The following is a 21,404-nucleotide window of genomic DNA, read 5'->3' as shown; positions in this document are numbered from 1 at the left end:
TAAGAACTTCTTTTAGCAATTCTTGCAGAGCAGGTCTGCTAGCAACAAATTATCTTAGTTTCACTTTCTGAAGAATATTTTTGCTAGATAAACAATTCTGGGTTGATAGTTCCTTCCTTTGAGCACTTTGAAATATGCTGCTCTACTATCTTCTGGCCTCCATGGTTTCTATGAAAAATCCATGGTTATCTGAATTGTATGCCTGAATGCAATATGTCTTTTTTTTTCTCTAGATACTTTGAAGATTTTTTTTTTGTTTATTTTTGGATTTAGCAAATTGAGCATGATGTTTTAAGAGTTTGATCATAATGCTCTTTGTATTTATCCCTGTCTGGCATTCACTGCACTTCTTGGATCTATTTATACATTTCACAAAATTTGTGACATTTTTTAGCCATTATTTCTTCAAATATTTTTCTTGCACCAATATTTTTCTCCTTTCCTTCTGGGACTCCAATGACACATGTTAGTCTTTCGATACTGTCCCATATATCCCTGATGCTTTGTTTACTTTTTTCAAATCCTTTTTCTCTTTGTTCCTTAGATTAGATGATTTCTATTGATCTATGTTCATGTTCACTGACTCTTTCCTCTAGCAAATACATTCTGTTACTGAGTCCATCCAGTGAATCTATTTTTCATTCAGTTTTTTTAATAGTTTCTATTTTTTTCTGCTGAGAATTCCCACTTCATTCATTAAAAGTGTTTTCTTTCATCTCATGGAGCACAATTAAAATAGGTGTTTTCATGTTTTTATTTATAATTCTACTATCAGGATCATCTCAGGTTGGCATCTGTTGATCATTTTTGTCCTTGTGCATTGATCATTTCTTGGCTTTTGTAATTGAAGCAAAATTCCATTGTATCCTAGACATCATTGTGAATATTATTTTGTATAGATTCTGGGCCTTCTTATAATTGTCTGGAGAATGTTGATATTTTTCTTTTAGTTGAAAATCAATCTGGTTAGGTTTACCCTCAACTTCTATCTTGCCTTCTGTGGGCAGTAGTTCAAATCTCAGTTTAGTTCTCACAGCATTTGCTATACTAGTTTGGGTCTGTCCATGCATGTATAACTCAAGGATGGGCCTCAGACTAACGAGGGTTTCACAAACAGAATTAAAGTATCCTCTTCTTTGGTTCTCTTGCTCCAGAATTTTCCTTACATTCCCGAACACACAGAGGCCTCCTTTCTATTCTTTTGGTGGTTACTATGGAAATTACATCTTTGAGTCATCAAAGCTCATATCAATACCTTTATTCTCAGTTTCCTTCTCCCTGAAAAATACTCCTTAGAATTTCCTCTAGTGCTGATCTTTTGTGGCATGTGCTTTCTATTTTTATGTTTATTTTACTTTCATTCTTGAAGGATATTTTTGCTGGACAGAGACTTTTAAGATGGCAGTTATCTTTCAATACACTGAAAATATTATTCTAATTTTGTGGCTTTCATTGTTGTCGTTCAGAAATCAGCTGTGAGACTAACTCAGGAGTTGGCACGTGGGCCAAATCTAGCCCATACAAGTTTTTGTAAATAAAGTTTTACTGGAACAAAGCCACAATCATTCCCTTATATAATGTCTGTAGGTGCTTTAGTGCTGCAATAGTAGGGTTGAGTAATTACAATGGAGATGATAAAGCCCACAAAACCTAATATATTTACTATCTGGTCCTTTACAAAAGAGTTTGCTGGTATCTGGTCTGATGCTCCTTTGAAAGTAAGCTTACTTTTTCCTCTGCCTATGTTTAAATGTGTCTTTGGTTTTCTGCAGTTTCACTATGATGTGTCTCAGTGTGAATTTAGTTTTACCTGTTTATTTTTTGTGCATTAGTTCTGGAAAATTTCCAGCCATCTCTCTTCAAACACTGTCTCTGCTTTGCTCTTTCTCCTTTCTAAGAATTCCAATTACAGAACATCAGCTCTTACTCCCTGAATCCCCTATGTCTCTTACCTTCTCATACGGTTTATTCCCCATGCTTCCTTTTGAGTAGTTCTTTTTACCTTCCTGTTCACTTTTTCTCTTCAGCTAAGTCTAATCTGCTGTCAATTATCCATTGAGTTCATAATTTTGTTATTCATTTTTCAGTTCTACAATTTCTATTTGGGTCTTTACCAAATAGGCTAGTCACATTTTAAAATTTCCAGTCCAGTCCTCATCAAAATTTTCAAGCTTGGTTTGTTTGTTTTTTTAAATTTCTCTCCCCTCCATCCCCCCCCTCCCCCCCAGTTGTCTGTTCTCTGTATCTACTTGCTGCATGTTCTTCTTTGTTCACTTCTGTTGTTGTCAGCAGTACGGGAATCTGTGTTTCTTTTTTTGTTGCGTCATCTTGTGTCAGCTCTGTGTGTGCAGCGCCATTCCTGGGCAGGCTGAACTTTCTTTTGCGCTGGGCAGTTCTCCTTATGGGGTGCACTCCTTGCACGTGGGGCTCCTCTACGTGGGGTACACCCCTGCATGGCATGGCACTCCTTGCGCACATCAGCACTGTGCCTGGGCCAGCTCCACACGGGTCAAGGAGGCCCGGGGTTTGAACCGCAGACCTCCCATGTGGTAGAAGGATGCCCTAACCACTGGGCCAAGTCCACTTCCCATTAAGCTTGGCTTTTAATTCCTTGAAACAGTAAGCATGGTTATTTTATTATTTGAGCCTAGTAATTCCAGTATCTTGAATTTCCAGAAGTCTGTTTCAATTCACTTGTACTGGTTCTCAGTCATGGTGGCTTCTTCCATCATGTAACTGGTTATTTTAATTATGGGCTGGACATTGGTATATAAAAAATTACTTATAAAAATAATCTGAGGACTAGAATGGTGTTATCATCCTCAAAGAATATTTCTGTTTTTACCAGGAACCTGGGGACATTAGCAATTAGTGATTACTTTAATCTGATTCAGGGCTTGAGGTTATTCTGGCTGCATTCTGTACAAGAGTTGCTTTTCCTCAGTTCATCCTTATTCCTAGGGTATTTAGTCTTTTCAGGTCCAAGCCATAAAAAAGAGACCTGCTCATCAGAGCCCAACTTTGGGTAGGGGTACATCTGACTTTTGTCTCCCCAGCCCCAGATGGGAAGCACAGCTCAGCCACTCAGCCACCTCTTACTAACTGGCAAATACTACAAGGGCAAGAGCAGCCTGAATGCTGGGCTTACTCCCTACATTCTTATTCTCTCCTTGCACTCAGCCCAATAATTCTTCACTTTCTTATTGGCTCTTTTAAAATAGATTGTTTTTATATTTTGTCCAGTTTTTAAAACTCATCAGTGGGAGGGTTGGTCTGAATCACCAAGCCTGCAATCTCAGAATTAGATGTCCCCTTTTCTTTTCTTTTTTTAAAATTTCTTACCTATTCCCCCTCCATGTTCTTCACCAGATTATTGGTCGTGGATTCCTGATTGAACTTCTGTATTTTTTTTCTTACATACTTTCTGTTTCTTTGTCTCCCCCACCCCTCCGCATATTATAGGCTGTTCCTCAACTTTAACTTCATACTGTTTTTTTTCAACTTTTTAAAATTGAAATTTATCATTCATACGTGAACATTTTAAGTGTAGAGTAAAATTTGTGAATTTATAAAACAAACATGAATATCATCATACAGGGTTCCCATACATCTCCCTACCACCAACACCTTGCATTACTATGAAACATTTGTTACAAACTATGAAAGAGTGTCTCAAAATATTATTACTAACTATGGCCCATATCTTACATTTGGTGCATTTTCCCCCACCCCAACCCACCCAATTATTAACACCCTATATTAGTATTATATGTTTGTTATTGTTCATGAGAGAACATTATCATTTATATCCAGTTAACCACAGTTCATCATCCACCACTGGATTCCCTGTGTTATACAGTCCCATGCTTTGTACAATCCATTCAAAATGTATACTAACGGCTCTCATTTGCATCACTGAGTTGTGCTGTCATCCGCTTAGTCAATTTTAGAATGTTTTCATTACTCCACAAAAATCCCATACCCCATTTTAGTTTTCTAAAGGGGTGCCAATGAAAAGTAGCAGATATCTGTTGGCTTTTATAAAGGGGATTTATTTGGGGTAAAAGCTTACAGTTCCAAGGCCATGTAAAGTCCAAACTGAGGCACCATCAAAGATGCTTTCTCACCAAAGTAAGCTACTGTTGATCCTGTCTTGTTGCCATGTGGTGAAGCAAGATGGCTACCAATCTCTGCGGAGGTTTCAGCCTTCCCCTCCAAACGAGAGCTCAGCTTTGAGAAACCAGGGATAGGACTTGTCTCTTTCCTGGCCTCCTATATCAGTCTCAGCTGTTCTCCTCTCTACCCAAGTTCATCTGTAAGCTATCCGGCATATAGCACTGTTGGTCCCTTTTAAGATGCTCTACGACCTAGCCTCTTGGGACCTTCCTGCTTAAGCTATCTTCTCTCTACACAACAGGCTCAACCATGGTGGCTTTTTTCTTTTTTCCTCTGAGTTCCCATTTATATCAGATCCAGCAAAGGGAATAGACTCAAGCTCTGTCATGCCTCACTGACATAGTCCAAATGAAAGTCCTAAAGCAATCTCCTCAATGGCTCTTCAACTGAATTCAATGCAATCAAAAGGTAAAGCACCCAGAATAACAGATTAGTTTACAAACATAATCATTCTCTTTTTGGGATTCATAAAATAATCTCAAACTGCCATACCCCCTTATACCTCCCTACTGAAGTCCCTTAGGATTGAAATAATATCTTCTTGTCATTGCTGTAAAATATTACAATATTACTGTTAACTATCATCCATAATTTACAAAGCTGTAATTTTCCGGTGTATCACCATATTCTTAGCACTTTGTAGAAGAGCATTCTTATATTTATACTATTAATCACAATCTTCATCAACCACTGAAATCATTATGTTATACATTCCCTATATTATTCTCCAGTTTCCTTTCAATTGACATCTACATCCACAGACTACCCCTTTCAGCCACAATCACATTTATAAATCAGCAGTGTTAACTATATCCACTATAATTTAACTTTACGCCATTTTATGTAATTTTATTTTTGGTATCAAATTTTGTAACTTCTAAGAGCTTGTTCTTATTCTATAAATGTTCCCTTTTTTTGGAACTTCCTGTTTTTTTATATGGATATAATATCTTCTCACAGCTCTCTGAGACATAACTCTCTGAGATGAAAAGGCTGGTTTTGAATTTGTTTGTTTTCTCACAGCATGTCTCCATTTCCTCTAAGTTTCTTTCTTCTGTTTGTTCACTGGCTGTTGTTCCATGTTTGAGAATGGAGCATTAAAAGGCTGACTGGAAGCTCTATTACATGGAAAGACTTGTCAACTGAGCAGCTTAGCTTAATGTTCACCAATCAGTTGTGCACCACCCATTTTCTCTGGAAAAAAAAAACCCAAATGCTAATATGTGAAGATCTTCTCTGGTGCCCTCTAGTTCTCCAAAGGAGAAACCTTTGACCTTCTTTCTGAGGATAGTCACTTGGCTGCCAGTGTTCTATATATAAAACAGGAGAAAAGGGCTGGGCTTTCGTCAGACCTTCATTTTTAGCTCCTTATCTTGCCCAGTGCTTAATCAGGTTTTTCTATATCCCACATCTCTTCCTTTCAATTTCTATGAAGAAGAGACCTCCAATTTCTAGTTGCCAACATTTTGGGGAAGGGGTGTGTGGATGTTAACTGTTCTGTTTATGACCTGCTGATCAACATGTCACTTTCAGCCCTCTGCCTCACCTCCATCCCTTACCAAGCAGAAGCTAGAATCTCAACCCTCTCTCCCTTTGCATACACTTAAGAAATAATTGTATTTGTCTCTGTATCCTTGAATGTATTGTACATAAACTATAATCAGAGGTATCTATCCTTTAAATTTCTTCAGTTTTTCTTGTTGTATTAGTTCAATAGACCAGAATATCCAGTTTAGCCATATTAATGAGAATGATTTTTTAACAAACATACCCAAACTTATATAGGAGAAATTTTTCTCTCCAAAGTAGTTGTCTTAAAAGATGACATGCTTATTCCAATGTTCCGTCATTGCTAAAATTATGATGTAGGGAGAACACATGATTACCTTTGGGGAGGAAGTAAGAGGAATAGTATGGGGAGGCAGTCATAAAAGGAAATTCTGATCTTATTGGCTGTTCTTATAAGGAGAATATATTTGTATGTTATTTGTGAAATTAAAAGGAAAGAACATGTGCTGTACAATTAAACAACATAGAGACTCAGGGGGAAATGGCAGACTAGAAAGACTCGGGACTCTCTTCTCTCCCAGAAAAATAGCTGCTAGAAGACAGGCAGGAATGGCCTGGAAAAAAAAATCTTCTTGGGTTTAGGACATCAGGGGAAGGCTGGACACCATTCAGGAGAGAGGGACAAAGGAAAAGAATCATGATGCAAAACAGCAGCTGCCAGCAACATCACCCATACAATAGACACTTCTAAATTCTCAGGCCTAAGGACCAGTGGCTATAGTAAAAGGGGGCTCCAGGGATCCAACTCCCCAGGAAAAGGGAGAGAGAGGGACACAGCCCAAGGCTGACTCAGCTTTTGACCCACAATTTGGTCTTCGGTGTCCCATGAGCCCTTCCAGGCCAGTGGGGCTGCACCATTGTTTGCCTTGGGAGCCAGCTCAGGACTACAGAGATCTGACCCTCCAAATCTCCCCCTCTACTGACCGGGACAGATTGTTGAGGACAGAGAGGTGAGTGGAATTATTTCCTACCTGGGAAAAGAGAGGGGCTGTCTGCAAAAGTTGGAGAGCTGCCTCTGACAAGTTTTAAATACGAGGCTTTCTGCCTCTGGGCAGGAACCTCTATTACACTGATCCCATCTGTTTTTCAGTAAAGACATTCTGACCAGGTATTTAACTGAAAGGACTGTCAAAAGCACCATATCCTGTCAATCGAAGGAAGTGCATGTGAGAAAATTAAAAGTAAATAAGGGAAGCGGACTTGGCCCAATGGATAGGGCATCCGCCTACCAAATGGGAGGTCCAAGGTTCAAACCCCGGGCCTCCTTGACCCGTGTGGAGGTGGCCCATGTGCAGTGCTGATGCGTGCAAGGAGTGCTGTGCCATGCAGGGGTGTCCCCTGCGGAAGGGAGCCCCACGCACAAGGAGTGCGCCCATAAGGAGAGCCGTCCAGCGGGAAAGAATGTGCAGCCTGCCCAAGAATGGCACCATATACACAGAGAGCTGACACAACAAGATGATGCAACAAAATGAAACACAGATTCCCGGTGCTGCTAATAAGGATAGAAGTGGTCACAGAAGAACACACAATGAATGGACACAGAGAGCAGACAACTAGGGGGTGGGAGGGGAGAAAATAAATTTTTAAAAATAATAAATCATATTTTTTTAAAAAGTAAATAAGTTAGGCTTTTCCAGCCTCCATAGCCTCCCTTGCCAAGGCCCTAGGAAGTGAGTCTGCAGCCCTATACTGGGTGCAGACCTCAGTTTGGAGCAACTAACAGGGACAATTCTAAGACCCAGAACAAGGTGAATGAAGAATCAAAGAAGAGCAATAACACACAGTCTCCTACCACTAAACCCCTATGAAAGAGAGAGAAACTGTGCACTGGAGTAAACTAATCAAATGCTAGACATCAGCAAAAAATTATAACCCATACTAACGAAATGGAAGATATGGCCCAAGAAAAGAAATATAGAAGATACGCAGGATTTAAGACAACTAATCAATGAGACGCATACAAATTTCCAAAATCAATGAGTTGAAAGACAATATGGCTAAAGAGATAAACAACATCAAGAAGACATTGAGCAAGCACAAAGAAGAATTTGAAGACCTGAATAGAAAATTAACATAACTCATGGGAATCAAAGACATGATAGGTGAAATAAAAAACACAGTACAGGCATACAACAGCAGACTCGAAAGAATAGAAGAAAGAATAAGTTAGACAGAAGACAGAACAGCTAAAATTGAAGAGAAAAAAGAATTTAAAAAATCGAGCAGGGGTTCAGAGAGTTGAATGATAACATAAAACACAACAACATATGTACATGAGAAATTTAGAAGAAAAGGGAAATGGAGCAGAAAGAGAATCTGACAAAATAACAGCTGAAAATTTCCCAACTCTCACAAAAGAAATGAACTTACATGTTCAAGAAGAATAATGTACCCCGATCAGAATAAATCTGAATAGACCTACTCCAAGACACACATACACTCAGAATGTCAAACGTCAAGATAAAGAGAAAATTCTGAGAGCAGCAAGAGAAGCAAACCATCACATACAAGGGATGCTCAGTATGATGTAATGCAGATTTGTCATCAGAAACCATAGAGGTGAGAAGACAATGGTATGACACAATTAGGATACTGAAAGAGAAAAAAGATGCCAGTCAAAAATTCTTTATCCAGCAAAACTGTTCTTCAGATATGAAGGGGAGTTTAAAATATTCACAAAAAAGCGAAACTAACAGAGTTCATAAAAAAGAATCCACCTTTTCAGGAAATATTAAAGGAGACCTAACAGCCTGAAAGAAAAAGACAGGAGAGAGAGGCTTGAAAGACGGTATAGAAGAAAGAACAGCAGGAAGGATAACCAAAAGAGTAAAAAGATGAAAATAAGATATGACATATGAAAACCAAAGAACAAAATGGTGAAAGTAAATGAAGCATTTACAGTAATATTATTGAATGTGAATGGATTAAATTCCCCAATCAAAAGATATAAACTGACAGAAAGGATAAAAACCATGAGCTATCCATATGCTACCAACAAGAGAATCACCTTAGACCCAGGGATACAAACTGACTGAAAGTGAAAGGTTGAAAAAAGGTATTCCATGCAAACAGTAAAAAAAAAGAGCAAGAGCAGTATGCTAATATTGGACAAAACAGACTTTAATGCAAAAAAGTTATAAGAGATACAGAAGGCTGTTATATATTCATAAAAGGGACCATCCACCAGGAAGATATTATAGTCATAAATATCTATGCACCTAACCAGGGTGTCCCAAAATACATGAGACAAACTCTGGCAAAAGTGAAGGGAGAAATAAACATCTCTGCAAAAATAGTTGGAGACTTCAACACACCACTCACATCACTAGATAGAACTAACTAGACAGAGAAGCAAAAAAGGCAACAGAGAACTTGAGTAATATAATAAACAAGCTAGACCTAAGACATATATAGAACATTGCATCCACACTCAGCAGGTTATACAATCTTCTCAAGTGCTCATGGATCTTCTCGAAGATAGACCACATGTTAGGTAACAATGCAGATTTCAATAAATATAAAAAGATTGAAATTATACAAAGCACATTCTCAGATCACAATGCAATGAAAATGGAAATCAATAATAGGCAGAAAAGAGTTAAATTTGCAAATGTGTGGAAGCTGAACAACATACTCCTAAATAATCAGTAGGTAAAAGGAGAAATTGTAAGTGAAATTAGTAAATATATTGAAATGAACAAAAACGAGAACACAACTTATCAAAACCTATGGGATACAACAAAGAGAGTGCTAGAGGGAAATTTATAGCCCTGGACACCAGTATTAAAAAAGAAGAGCTACAATCAAAGATCTAACTTAACAACTAGAGAAACTAGAAAAAAGAAGAGCAAACCAATCCCAAAGCAAGCAGAAGCAAAGAAATAATAAAGATTAGGGCAAAAATAAATGAAATAGAGAACAAAAAAACAATAGAGAAAATCAACAAATCCAAAAGCTAATTCATTGAGAAGATCAATAAAATTGACAAACCCCTTGCTACAATAACAAAGAAAAAAAGAAGATGGAAATGAATAAAATCAGAAATGAAAGTGGGAAAGTTATGACTGCCCCACAGAAATAAAAAGGATCATAAGTGAATATTATCAGAAACTGTATGCCAACAAACTAGATAACCTAGATGAAATGGACACATTCCTAGAAATGCTCAAACAACTTACAGTGACACTACAAGAAATACAAGAACTTAACAAACCAATCACATTTAAAGAGACTGAATCAGTCATCAAAAATCTCCCCACAAGGAAAAATCCAGGAGCAGAAGGCTTCACCGGTGAATTCTACCAAGCATTTCAAAAAGAATGAACACAAATCCTATTTAAACTCTTTCAAATATTGAAGAGGAGGGAAAATTACCCAACACATTTTATGAAGCCAACATCACCCTAATACCAAAACCAGATAAAGACACTACAAGAAAAGAAAATTACAGACCAATCTCTCTAATGAACATAGATGCAAAGATTCTCAAAAAAATACTTGCAAATAGAATCCAAAAGCAAGCCCCGGGCCTCCTTGACCCGTGTGGAGCTGGCCCGTGCGCAGTGCTGATGCGCGCAAGGAGTGCCGTGCTACACAGGGGTGTCCCCCGCGTAGGGGAGCCCCACGCGCAAGGAGTGCACCCATAAGGAGAGCCGCCCAGCGCGAAGGAGGGAGCAGCCTGCAGAGGAATGGCGCCACCCACACTTCCCGTGCCGCTGACGACAACAGAAGCGGACAAAGAAACAGAAACGGACAAAGAAACAGAAACAAGACGCAGCAAAAAGACACAGAAAACAGACAACCGGGGGAGGGGAGGGGAATTAAATAAATAAAAATAAATCTTCAAAAGGCTTATACATCACAACCAAGCAGAATTTATTCCTGGTATGCAAGGCTGGTTCAACATAAGAAAATCAATTAATGTTATATACCACATTAACAAATTGAAAGGAAAAAAACCACATGCTCGTCTCTATGGATGCAGAAAAGGATTTGACAAAATCCAGCATCCTTTCTGGATAAAAACACTTAGAAAGATAGGAATAGAAGGAAAATTCCTCAATATGATAAAAGGCATATATGAAAAACCCACAGCCAACATCATACTCAATGGAGAAAGGTTGAAAGCTTTCCCTCAAAGATCGGGAACAAGACAAGGATGTTCACTGTCACCATTGTTATTCAACATTGTACTAGACGTTCTAGCTAGAACAATTAGACAAGGAAAAAAGGCATCCAAATAGGAAAAGAAGTAAAGCTCTATTTGCGGATGACATGATACTGTATTTCGAAAATTCTTAAATGTCCGCGATAAAGCTACTTGAGCTAATAAATGAGTTATTAATTCATTATAAATGTATTGGCAGGATACAAGATCAACAAGAAAAGATCAGTAATGTTTCTGTACACTAGTACTGAACAATCTGAGGAGGAAATCAGGGAGGAAATTCCATTTAAAATAGCAACAAAAAGACTCAACTATCTAGGAATCAATTTAACCAAAGAAGTATAGGATCTATATGCAGAAAACTACAAAACAATGCTAAAAAAGATATTCAGTGTTTATAGACTGGAAGATTAAATATCATTAAGATGTCAATCCTACCCAAACTGATTTATAGATTCAATGCAATACCAGTCAAAATTCCAAAAGCCTACTTTACAGAAATAGAAATAGTAAAGGCAATTACTAAATTCATTTGGAAGGGGATGGGCACCCAATAGTGAAAAGCGTTCTAAAAAAGAAGAGCAATAGGGAGGAATTTCACTGCCTGAACTTGAAACATTACAAAGCACAGTGGTCAAACAGCATAATATTAGCATAAAGATAGACACATTGATTAGTGGAATGGAACTGAGAATCCAGAAATAAGCCCTCACCTCTATGGTCAACTGGTTTTCAACAAACCTACCAAAGCCATATTAATGGGACAAAAGTCTCCCAACTAATGTTGCCGGAAGAACTGGATATCCATACCCAAAAGAATGAAAGAAGACCCCTATCTCACTCCCTATAAAAGAATCAACTCAAAATGCATCAAAGACTTAAATGTAAAAGCCAGAACCATAGAACTATTAGAAGAAAATGTAGGGAAACATCTTAAAGACCTTGTGGTAGGTGGTGGTTTCTTGGACTTAAACCCAAAGCACGAGCAACAAAAGAAAAAACAGATAAATGGGACCTCCTCACAATTAAACATTTTTGTACCTCAAAGGATTTTGTCAAGAGGGTGAAAAGGCAGCCAACTCAATGGAAGAAAATATTTGAAAATCAAATATCCAATAAGGGTCTAATATCCATGATATATAGGGAGAGGCTACAAGTCAACAATAAAAAGACAAATAACCTGATCAAAAAATCGGCCAAAGACTTGAATATACATTTATCCAAAGAAGAAATATAAATGGCAAAAAAGCACATGAAGAAATGCTCAAATTCACTAATGATTAGGGAAATGCAATTCAAAACTACAATGAGATATTATTTCACACCTATCAGAATGGCCACTATTAAAAAGATAGAGAACCCGGAACGTAGGAGAGGATGTAAAGAGATAGAAACACTTATTCACTGTTGGTGGGAATGTAGAATGGTACAGTCACTGTGGAGGACTGTCTGGCCGTTCCTAAGGAAGTTGAATATAGACTTGCCATGTGACCTGGCAATACCACTACTGGCTATATACCCAGCAATGACATGAAAAGACACCTGCACACTGATGTTCATAGTGGCATTATTCACAATTGCCAAAAGATGGAAACAACCCAGGTGTCCACCAACCGATGAATGGATAAACAAATTGTAGCATATACACACAATGGAATATTATGCAGCTATAAGAAGAAATGAAGTCGTAAAGCATAAGACAACACGGGAGGGGTGGCAGACTTGGCTCAGTGGTTAGGGCGTCTGTCTACCACATGGGAGGTCCGCAGTTCAAACCACAGGCCTCCTTGACCCGTGTGGAGCTGGCCTATGCGCAGTGCTGATGCATGCAAGGAGTACCCTGCCATGCAGGGGTGTCCCCTGCATAGGGAAGCCCCATGCGTAAGGAGTGCACCCCGTAAGGAGAGCCACCAAGCAGGAAAGAAAGTGCAGCCTGCCCAAGAATAGCGCCACACACATGGAGAGCTGACACAACAAGATGACGCAACAAAAAGAAACAGATTCCCGTGCCGCTGACAACAATAGAAGCGGACAAAGACGACAACGCAGCAAATAGACACAGAGAACAGACAACAGGGGTGGTAGGGAGGGGAGAAATAAATAAATAAATAAATCTTTAAAAAAAAAAAGACAACATGGATGAACCTGGAGGACATTATGTTGAGTGAAGGAAGCCAGACACAAAAGGACAAACACTGTATGATTGTGCTACTATGAACTAAATACACTGTGTAATCCCACAGAGTTAATAACTTGAATATGGGTCACTAGAAAATAGAATGAGGTTAGAGAATGGAAAGCAGAGGATTGTACAGAATTGGTAAAAAGGATGGTTGTTAATCTTTGGAAATGAATAGAAAAGGTGAAAGCCCAACATCATGTCTATAATTAGCAGTACTATTATATGGGTATGTGCTATTATGTGGTCATGTATATTACTAAAAGGAAAGATAAAAAAAGTAACATGGAACTGTATAGCATAGTAAAATTGCATGTGAACTATGACTATGGGTAAAACTGCATATATAACACTGTTTTGCTTTGAAATTGAACAAATGAATATTAACACTACAAGATGTTAATATCAGACAATAAAGAATACAGTATACTGGGAGCAGATTTGGCTCAACTGATAGAGCATCCGTCTACCACATGGGAGGTCCAGGGTTCAAACCCAGGGCCTCCTGACCCGTGTGGTGAGCTGGCCAACGCACTGTGCTGATGTGTGCAAGAAGTGCCATGCCACACAAGGGTGTACCCCCATGTAGGGGAGCCCCATGTGCAAGGAGTGCACCCTGTATAGAGAGCTGCCCCGCGCAAAAAAAAGTACAGCTTGCCCAGGAGTGGCGCTGCACACACAGAGAGTTGATGCAGCAAGATGATGCAACAAAAAGAGACACAGATTCCCGGTGCTGCTGACAAAAATGCAAGTGGACACAGAAGAACACACAGCAAATGGACAAAGAGAGCAGGGGGAGAGAAATAAATAAAAAATAAATATTTGAAAAAAAAAAAAACAAAATATACTAAGTGAAAGAAATCAGACACAAAATACTATCTATATATTGTATGATTCCATTTATATAAAATGATAATATAAATCCATTTATAAAGATAAAGTTAGATTAGTGTTATGTAGGGCTGGGGAAGGACTGCTAAGGGGTGTGGAGTTCTTTTTGAAGTAATGAAATTGTTCTAAAATTTTTTGTGGTGATAAATGCACAATGTTGTGATTATACTAAAAATCATTGATTATACACTTTGGATAGATCATATGGCATATGAATATATATCAATAAAACTGCTTACTAAATAAGTAACTGTGCAAGAATAGCCAGAAATAGTAGCTATGTACAGCAGGGGAAGCATAGCGAGATTAAGGGGTGAAGAATTTTCTTGTTAGTTTGTTTTTTTTATTATTATTGAAATAATGAAAATGCTCTAATGATGATTGAGGGGATGAAGACACAACTATGTGATTATACCAAATATCATTGGTTGCACACTTTGGATGAATTGTATGCTTTATTAAAATGAATCAATAAAATTGATTTGTAAACAAACAAAAAAACAACCTAAAGTAGAATACTAACTACATTAATGTATGACACTGACCAAGTTACTTATCATCTCCAATCCTGTTTCCTGATCTTTAAAATGATGACAATGGCACTTTCAAACATTTTTTGTATGGCATGAAAAAAGGCACACAGTAAATACAAGTCCTGTCTGTCTCTCTTCTGGAATTACCTTCAAAGCCTATGCCATTGTTTTAAACATATTCAGTGGTGAGAAATCATGTTTGGTTATTAGTTGGATCATATAATCAACTACCCCATGTTATTAGGAAAATCATTATAATCTACTTTACAAGGATAATTAAGAAAAAATATAGAGTTAAAATTACAGTTAGGTAAAATAGCAATGTGATAGGTATAACACAATTAAAATTATCGATGTAATCCATAAATTAACTCTATACCTTGCTTCTACTTCTAGTGTTCTAGAGTACAATAATCCTTACCAGGGGACTTTCCTTGCTGTGAGTTACTTCTTCGCTCTCTGTATCTGCCTGGAGTGGATAAACCTGTGTCTTTACTAGGCTTGCTAGCAGGTCCCATTTCTGAAATAAGGAATCCCATCTGTTCTGAAGGCAAGATATTCTCTGGTGGATTGGTCTGGCATTTTATACTGGTATCCACCTAAAATATTAAACTCACTCATTATTCTGATATTTCTCCAAAATATCTACTACAAACTAAGATATTCCATCAGAGGATTTCTATTATAGGAACATGATTCAGCAACATACCTGTAAGGCTTTTAATCCTTGTGAATGATCTCTACCTTTGATTTTGTTGAATTATCTGAATACTCAGTAAGATACACATTTCCCTATACACAACCCATTGAAATGTATATAGCACTAAAATACTTACGTTCAAAGGAATATTTACCATGAAACTAGTGGGGTTTTTGTTTTGGTAAAATTTACAAAAATAAGATATTTTACCCACAATAGGGTAACACCACTATCTCTTTCCACTCTACATCCCTTTCATCAGAAGAGGGTACTCTTCTTGGTGGAACAGGAATAAGCAAAGACATAATTCTGTGGGATAGAAACAGCATGGCCATAGACACTTTATTCTAATAATTTTGTATTCTCTGTCTTAAAGGTGCCCTCAAAATTGTATAAACTTCAGCCCCTAAAAAATCTAGATCTGCCCGCGAATGAGTTTCTTTCTTGAAGCTCCTAAGTTTTCTGTGGAAAGTCAAATCCCTATGTCAAAGTGACCAACTTTTAAATATTCTATTTCTTTATGAAAGTATTTAACAATAAAACTATATAATGAAATAAAGCTATAAGTTAAAAAAACAGCTTTCAAGAACCATGATGTTAAAAAGATACATTAAAGAAAAAGTAACTGTGTGTATGAATAAAATTTTAAGTTATGAAACCTAATATTCCTGGATGTGACTATAAAGGAAAAAAGACAAATTTGGGATTATTTCCACAGACATATTTGAAAAGATAATGGGTCTAAGTTTGGTCTACTGAATCTACAGTTTTATTTCAATACCTAATACACTGGGTCTCAACACTCAGGCTCACAAAGTAGTGAACTGATAGAAACCTTGAGACATTTGAATCTAAAATTACAGCTAAAAAATGCTGCCAAAAGTCATGTTAGGAATATCTAACACATGAGATTTTCAGTCCCATTAAACAACAACAACCAAAAAAATCCAAACAGTGGGGGGAGGGCGAGATAATCAGGCGAAGATCTTATTCTACTGATTTAAAACCAAAATTTTAAGTGGGAAAAAATATCTACTAAGTGAAGTCACAAAAAATTATTTTAATCTGGGAAGACTTTTGATTTGATGAATTATTCTTACTACTTAGACTGAAAATGGATTCATTTTCTGGTCATAAACTAGGAACAATAAAGGAACTAGCCTCTACGTTCAAAACAGATCCCTCTAACAACAGAGTTCCGTTTTAAGAATGCAGATATTAGTAAGGACATTTCACACACAGTGTGTTCACAAGTCAAATTAGAGTTCAATGATGCTGTAAGAAAGTATGTCTAGGAATCTCCAAATATTATCTGTCAAATAAATCACCCCTTCTGGGTAGTGAAATTATATCACACACACACCTAGTCCATCCAATTAAGATAAGAAGCAGAACTCAAGGGATGCTTTTAGCATGAAAATAAGATCTATACCACAATACTCAATCAGGCTGTCCCTTTAAAGGTTAACTTCAGACCATAACATAGTATAAGAATGCCTGGGGTTAAGCTAACTTCTTTCTGATCCTTTTGTGCAAAATTACTGGGACATGCTCCTCTGAAATGCATAATGAACTGCTAGTAAACCAAATCAAAATCTGGATGAACTCTCTGCAAGAACAGTCATTAGCAAGAAACACTAACTGCTTTTAGCTTTATTAGAAATTTTTTCTTTCTTCTTACCTGGTGTGTGCTGAACGGTAGCCCATCCTGCACAAATACCACTGAAGATGGAGATGGATTATGACTTAGCTGCTCTTTCAGTTTGACATGAGCTTGTTGGATGGCTGGAGATTCCTGCATTGTGGTATTTTCAACAGGTTGAGCTGTATGTATGGTATAGATGTACTCAGGTGACTGTGGTAGAGAGCAGGTAATTGCTTGTTCTGTTCCAACCACAAAAGACGTAATATCTGAGCCTACAGGAGTAAGTGGCTCCAGCTGGCTAGCCTGACTTGTGGAAGATGGATTGCTATTGTTTGAATTAGCTAGGATATGTTGGCCTCTGTTAGACTGAGATGTTGGGCACTGGTTCTCAACGGGCTCCACCTTTACCATCTCCAATTTTGGGGAGGAATGCAACTCATCTACTATCTGAAAGACAGCCTCTAGGTTTACTTCTGTCTTTTTACTTTCATCAGTAGCAGTGCAAGGCCAATTAGAAGGCAGAAATTCAACTGGATAGGAGGATTGCATTGGAGGATTCTGGGAAAAGAGAAAATAGGACTGTTTGGATAGAAAATCAAATATGAGATTAAGGGAGAAATTAACAACATTTAGGCTGATGAATGCTAAACATAAGTAGATTAAGCTTACACTAAAGTTCACTAAGAAAATATGACTGCCAAGCTATTTTTCAGTAGTAGTTTCAATTTTATTGTTAACATTTACTTAGTATCTTTTGTATGCTGAATTTAATACTAGAATGGACCAATAATTCTCAGGATTAAAGTATACAAAAACACAGAGCTATAGTACCCAAATACCTATTTGCTGATAAGAATGTCTATACACAAAATTCTTCCATAAAGGTTGACAGACAAAAAAATAACACTTCTATCTATCATATACTGTTTTAGGAATGCAGCCATTAGTAAGGAAATTTCAAACACAGATGCTCACAAGTCCACCAACGCTTCTATAGATTCAGGGGGAGATACAGATATTCTGTTCCAAATGATCTGGGAAAAAATGGATGGAATATCGAATGTCCTTTGGTTCCTGAGATTTTTTATTTTTAATAATAAAATGATAGATTAAAAATAGCTGTCACTTTTAGACTTTTATCTTTAAGATATATTCTCTAATATAAACATAGTACTTTGCACAGAGTAGACATTCAATAAATGTTGATGAATGATCTCAAGCTGTGAACATAAAATACAGAAAACCAATGACGAAATAAAATATGTAATGAGTTGATGTTGCCAAATGCAGAGCTTTGCACAGAGTAGGCATTCAATAAAATTTGTTGATTAAACACAAACTACAGAAGGGTTATAATTAAGTAAAACATGTAGAGAGTAGATGTTACCACAAAGATTGTGTCAATGATTTCCAGAAGAATACTAAGGCCAAATAATGCAAATTCAAAATGATATAAACATCAAGGTACCAGAGTCAATAGCTACCATTTATTGAGTCCTTACTATGTGCCAAGCACATGCAAAGTGCTTTAAGATATTATTTCATTTAATCCTCTCAAGAGTCCTCTGAAATGCAATAATCTCCATTTCCAAATGATGGAAATGAGTTTCAGAGAAGTTTCATAATTTACCCAAAGTCACAATGAAAGTAATTGACAGAGGCAGTTTTTAAATCCAGGTTTGCCTAAACAAGTGTTTTTGCTCTTAATCCTTACAGTATACTGTTCGTGTGTATTCTGACAAATATCTACAGTCCAACTAAACTGTTTGCCTCTATTTCCAGGATGACACCTGAAATATCTTTTTTTCCTATTTTTAAATTCTATGTTTTCTTATCTGTATTTTCGTATGATGAACATGTATTGTCTTTGTAGTAAGAAAAGGTCTTTAAACATGTTTTAAATGACTTATTTTAAAACATAAACAAAATCAAGATATAAACACTATCAGAGTATTTCCAGTATGATGCAGGAGAGAAAGGGGCTGGATCCACAAACAAGAGTATCTAATTTGTGGAATACATATGTCCCTACAACGAAGATGACTAGATTGGGCAATCATGCTTGATGACAGCTGCTATTAAAAACATCCAATTAAGTCCCCCTTGATCTGATTCAATGCTCTTTAAACAATAATCTGATTACAATTTGGTTTTCCTTGTAAATATTCTCAAAAGAAAGGAATGTTCCTTTGAATATTCTAATGCCTGCTAGCAAGATAATTCTCCTAAGAACTGAAGCTATTTTAGCTAGATGATATACAAAACAAACAAATAATTTCAATTTTTAAGCAATTAAGAGCATGAAAATACTAAGAATGGAATTAATCTTATCCTAGAAATAGTATAAAACATTTAAATCAAATCAATTATTTTCTAATAAATAATAAGGTATCTGGAATACAGGATTTACAACATGGGGATAAGGTTGACGGTACCACCATTTACATTTTCCATTTTCACATAATTTTTTTTACTTTTCGCCTTAAAAAAGGCAAGTCCAACTATCTATATCATCTTGGAAAGACCTTTCATTAGAGTTTATCTGGTATTTATTTTAGTATGGAAGAGCCTAAAACAACACAGTTCAAAATAACTTTCAGTAGTGATAGTAATGTTCTAAATCTGCACAGTACAATTTGGTAGCCCTTAGACATATGAGACATTAGTCATATGAGACTATTGTACAATTTGGTAGCCATTAGCCAGGAAACTATTGACTAGGAATGAACTTTTAATTTAATTTAATTAACTTAAATTTAAAGTCACATGGGTTTAGTGGTACTGTACCGGACAATGCAGGCCTAGAAGAACACTCAGAGATCATCTATATCACGCTCTTTTATTAGAAATGAGGAAACTGCGTTATAACCCACCACTTACCTCTGACTACTCATTAACATAATACTTCCACTTTGAAATTCTGCAAGCTCAATAACACTGTACATGAAGCACAGAGTATGTTCATTGTTTCAAGAATCTTACCTGGAAGTAGTTGCAGTGTGCATATGAAGAGGCAGTGGGAGTGACACAACTACTTAGAGCGTCCATGTGTGTAGAAGGAGAGCAGCACTGTAGCACAGCTGGAACAAATTCAAACATGGAAAAAGTCATCAACCAAACTAAACCTCTATTAGTGTTTAAGTGCTCCCCTCATTCAAACTGGAAAGAAAAATTCCAAAAGGTTGCTTTTGTGGATCTAACAAAACTATATTTAGCCCAATTAGGTGCTATTATTTGTTGAAAACAACAAGGTAATAAAGTAATTTTAAAAGTCATTTAAAGGAAACGGACTGGGCCCAATGGTTAGGGCATCCACCTACCACATGGGAGGTCCGCGGTTCAAACCCCAGGCCTCCTTGACCTACGTGGAGCTGGCCCACGCACAGTGCTGATGCATGCAATGAGTGCCCTGCCACGCAAGGGTGTCCCCTGCGTAGGGGAACCCCACGCACAAGGAGTGCGCCCCATAAGGAGAGCCACCCAGTGGGAAAGAAAGTGCTGCCTGCTCAAGAATGGTGCCGCACACACCGAGAGTTGACACAACAAGATTACGCAACAAAAAGAAACACAGATTCCTGGTGCCGCTGATAAGGGTAGAAGTGGTCACAGAGGAATGCACAGCGAATGACAGCAAATGGACACAGAGAACAGACACTGGTGGGGGGGGGGAAGGGGAGAGAAATAAATAAAAAATAAATCTTTTAAAAAAAAGTCATTTAAAAGGGTCAGGTCTACTTTTATAAATGATTTCCTCAACACCTAAACATTTTGTTACCTTTCTAACCAACACTCATTTTTATCGAAGATGTTTACTTTCTCATAAAATATTTGAAATTCCAAAATATTTGTTTCAATTATCTTAACAACCATTTCGGGGGGGATGAGTTTTTAAGGGTAAGGTAAATATAAAATACTCTCTAAATGTTCCCACCCATTAATTTTAGAAAACAATGCATCCCCTGGAAGTATATGCAAAAATGCTTTTACCATTTAGACAAGTAGAAAGGAATGTGGGATTCTAGAGCCAGACTGCCTGGCTTTGAAGCCTAGCTCCATTTAATATCTATGTAAACATGAGCACGTTTAATCTCTTTGTGCCTCAGTTTTAGCATCCTATTAAAATAGGAATAATAATAGTACCTACCTAATACAGTGGTTGTGAGGAATGAATGAAAGAAGATGCATAAAGTACTTAGAAGAGTTCTGGCATACAGTAAGCAACTAATAAATGTTAGAGGCTATTATTATAATTAAAAATACATTTTCCAAACATTCTTTTGAATGTTTGGAAAAGACTGAACTCTTTGTAATGGAATAGTTATACTTACAGCTGCAGTCTTAATAATAGGTCAAGTCTCCTCTTTTCCAGAGAGAGACTCTCCAGAACAACTGAGAATCAGTTATAACATCATACCTTTAGATTAAACAGAGGATAATATTTATTGATCACCTATCACATTGCAGGCATGGTACTAGATGCTTTACACGTATCACCTCATTTTACCCAAACAATTTTATGGGGCATTAACACTGCTTAACAAAAT

The 21,404-nt window shown here is 37.1% G+C and overlaps 1 protein-coding gene across 1 annotated transcript in view; it reads right to left on the bottom strand.

Annotated features, from left to right (window-relative positions):
* The window catches only part of HSF5 (heat shock transcription factor 5), a 75,829-nt gene that overhangs the window by 36,633 nt on the left and 17,792 nt on the right, over nt 1-21,404 (bottom strand). The window contains exons 3-5 of the mRNA XM_058283905.1: nt 19,843-19,940; nt 16,897-17,418; nt 14,937-15,114 (exon numbers count right to left, since the gene is read on the bottom strand). Coding sequence (XP_058139888.1) covers nt 14,937-15,114; nt 16,897-17,418; nt 19,843-19,940 — 798 coding nt within the window. The remainder of the gene's footprint in view (nt 1-14,936; nt 15,115-16,896; nt 17,419-19,842; nt 19,941-21,404) is intronic.

The sequence above is a fragment of the Dasypus novemcinctus genome, chromosome 21 (assembly GCF_030445035.2).
Source record: "Dasypus novemcinctus isolate mDasNov1 chromosome 21, mDasNov1.1.hap2, whole genome shotgun sequence".
NCBI classification, from domain to species: Eukaryota; Metazoa; Chordata; class Mammalia; order Cingulata; family Dasypodidae; genus Dasypus; species Dasypus novemcinctus.
Note: the sequence above shows the minus strand (reverse complement) of the source record. Positions and strands in the feature narration are given on the sequence as shown.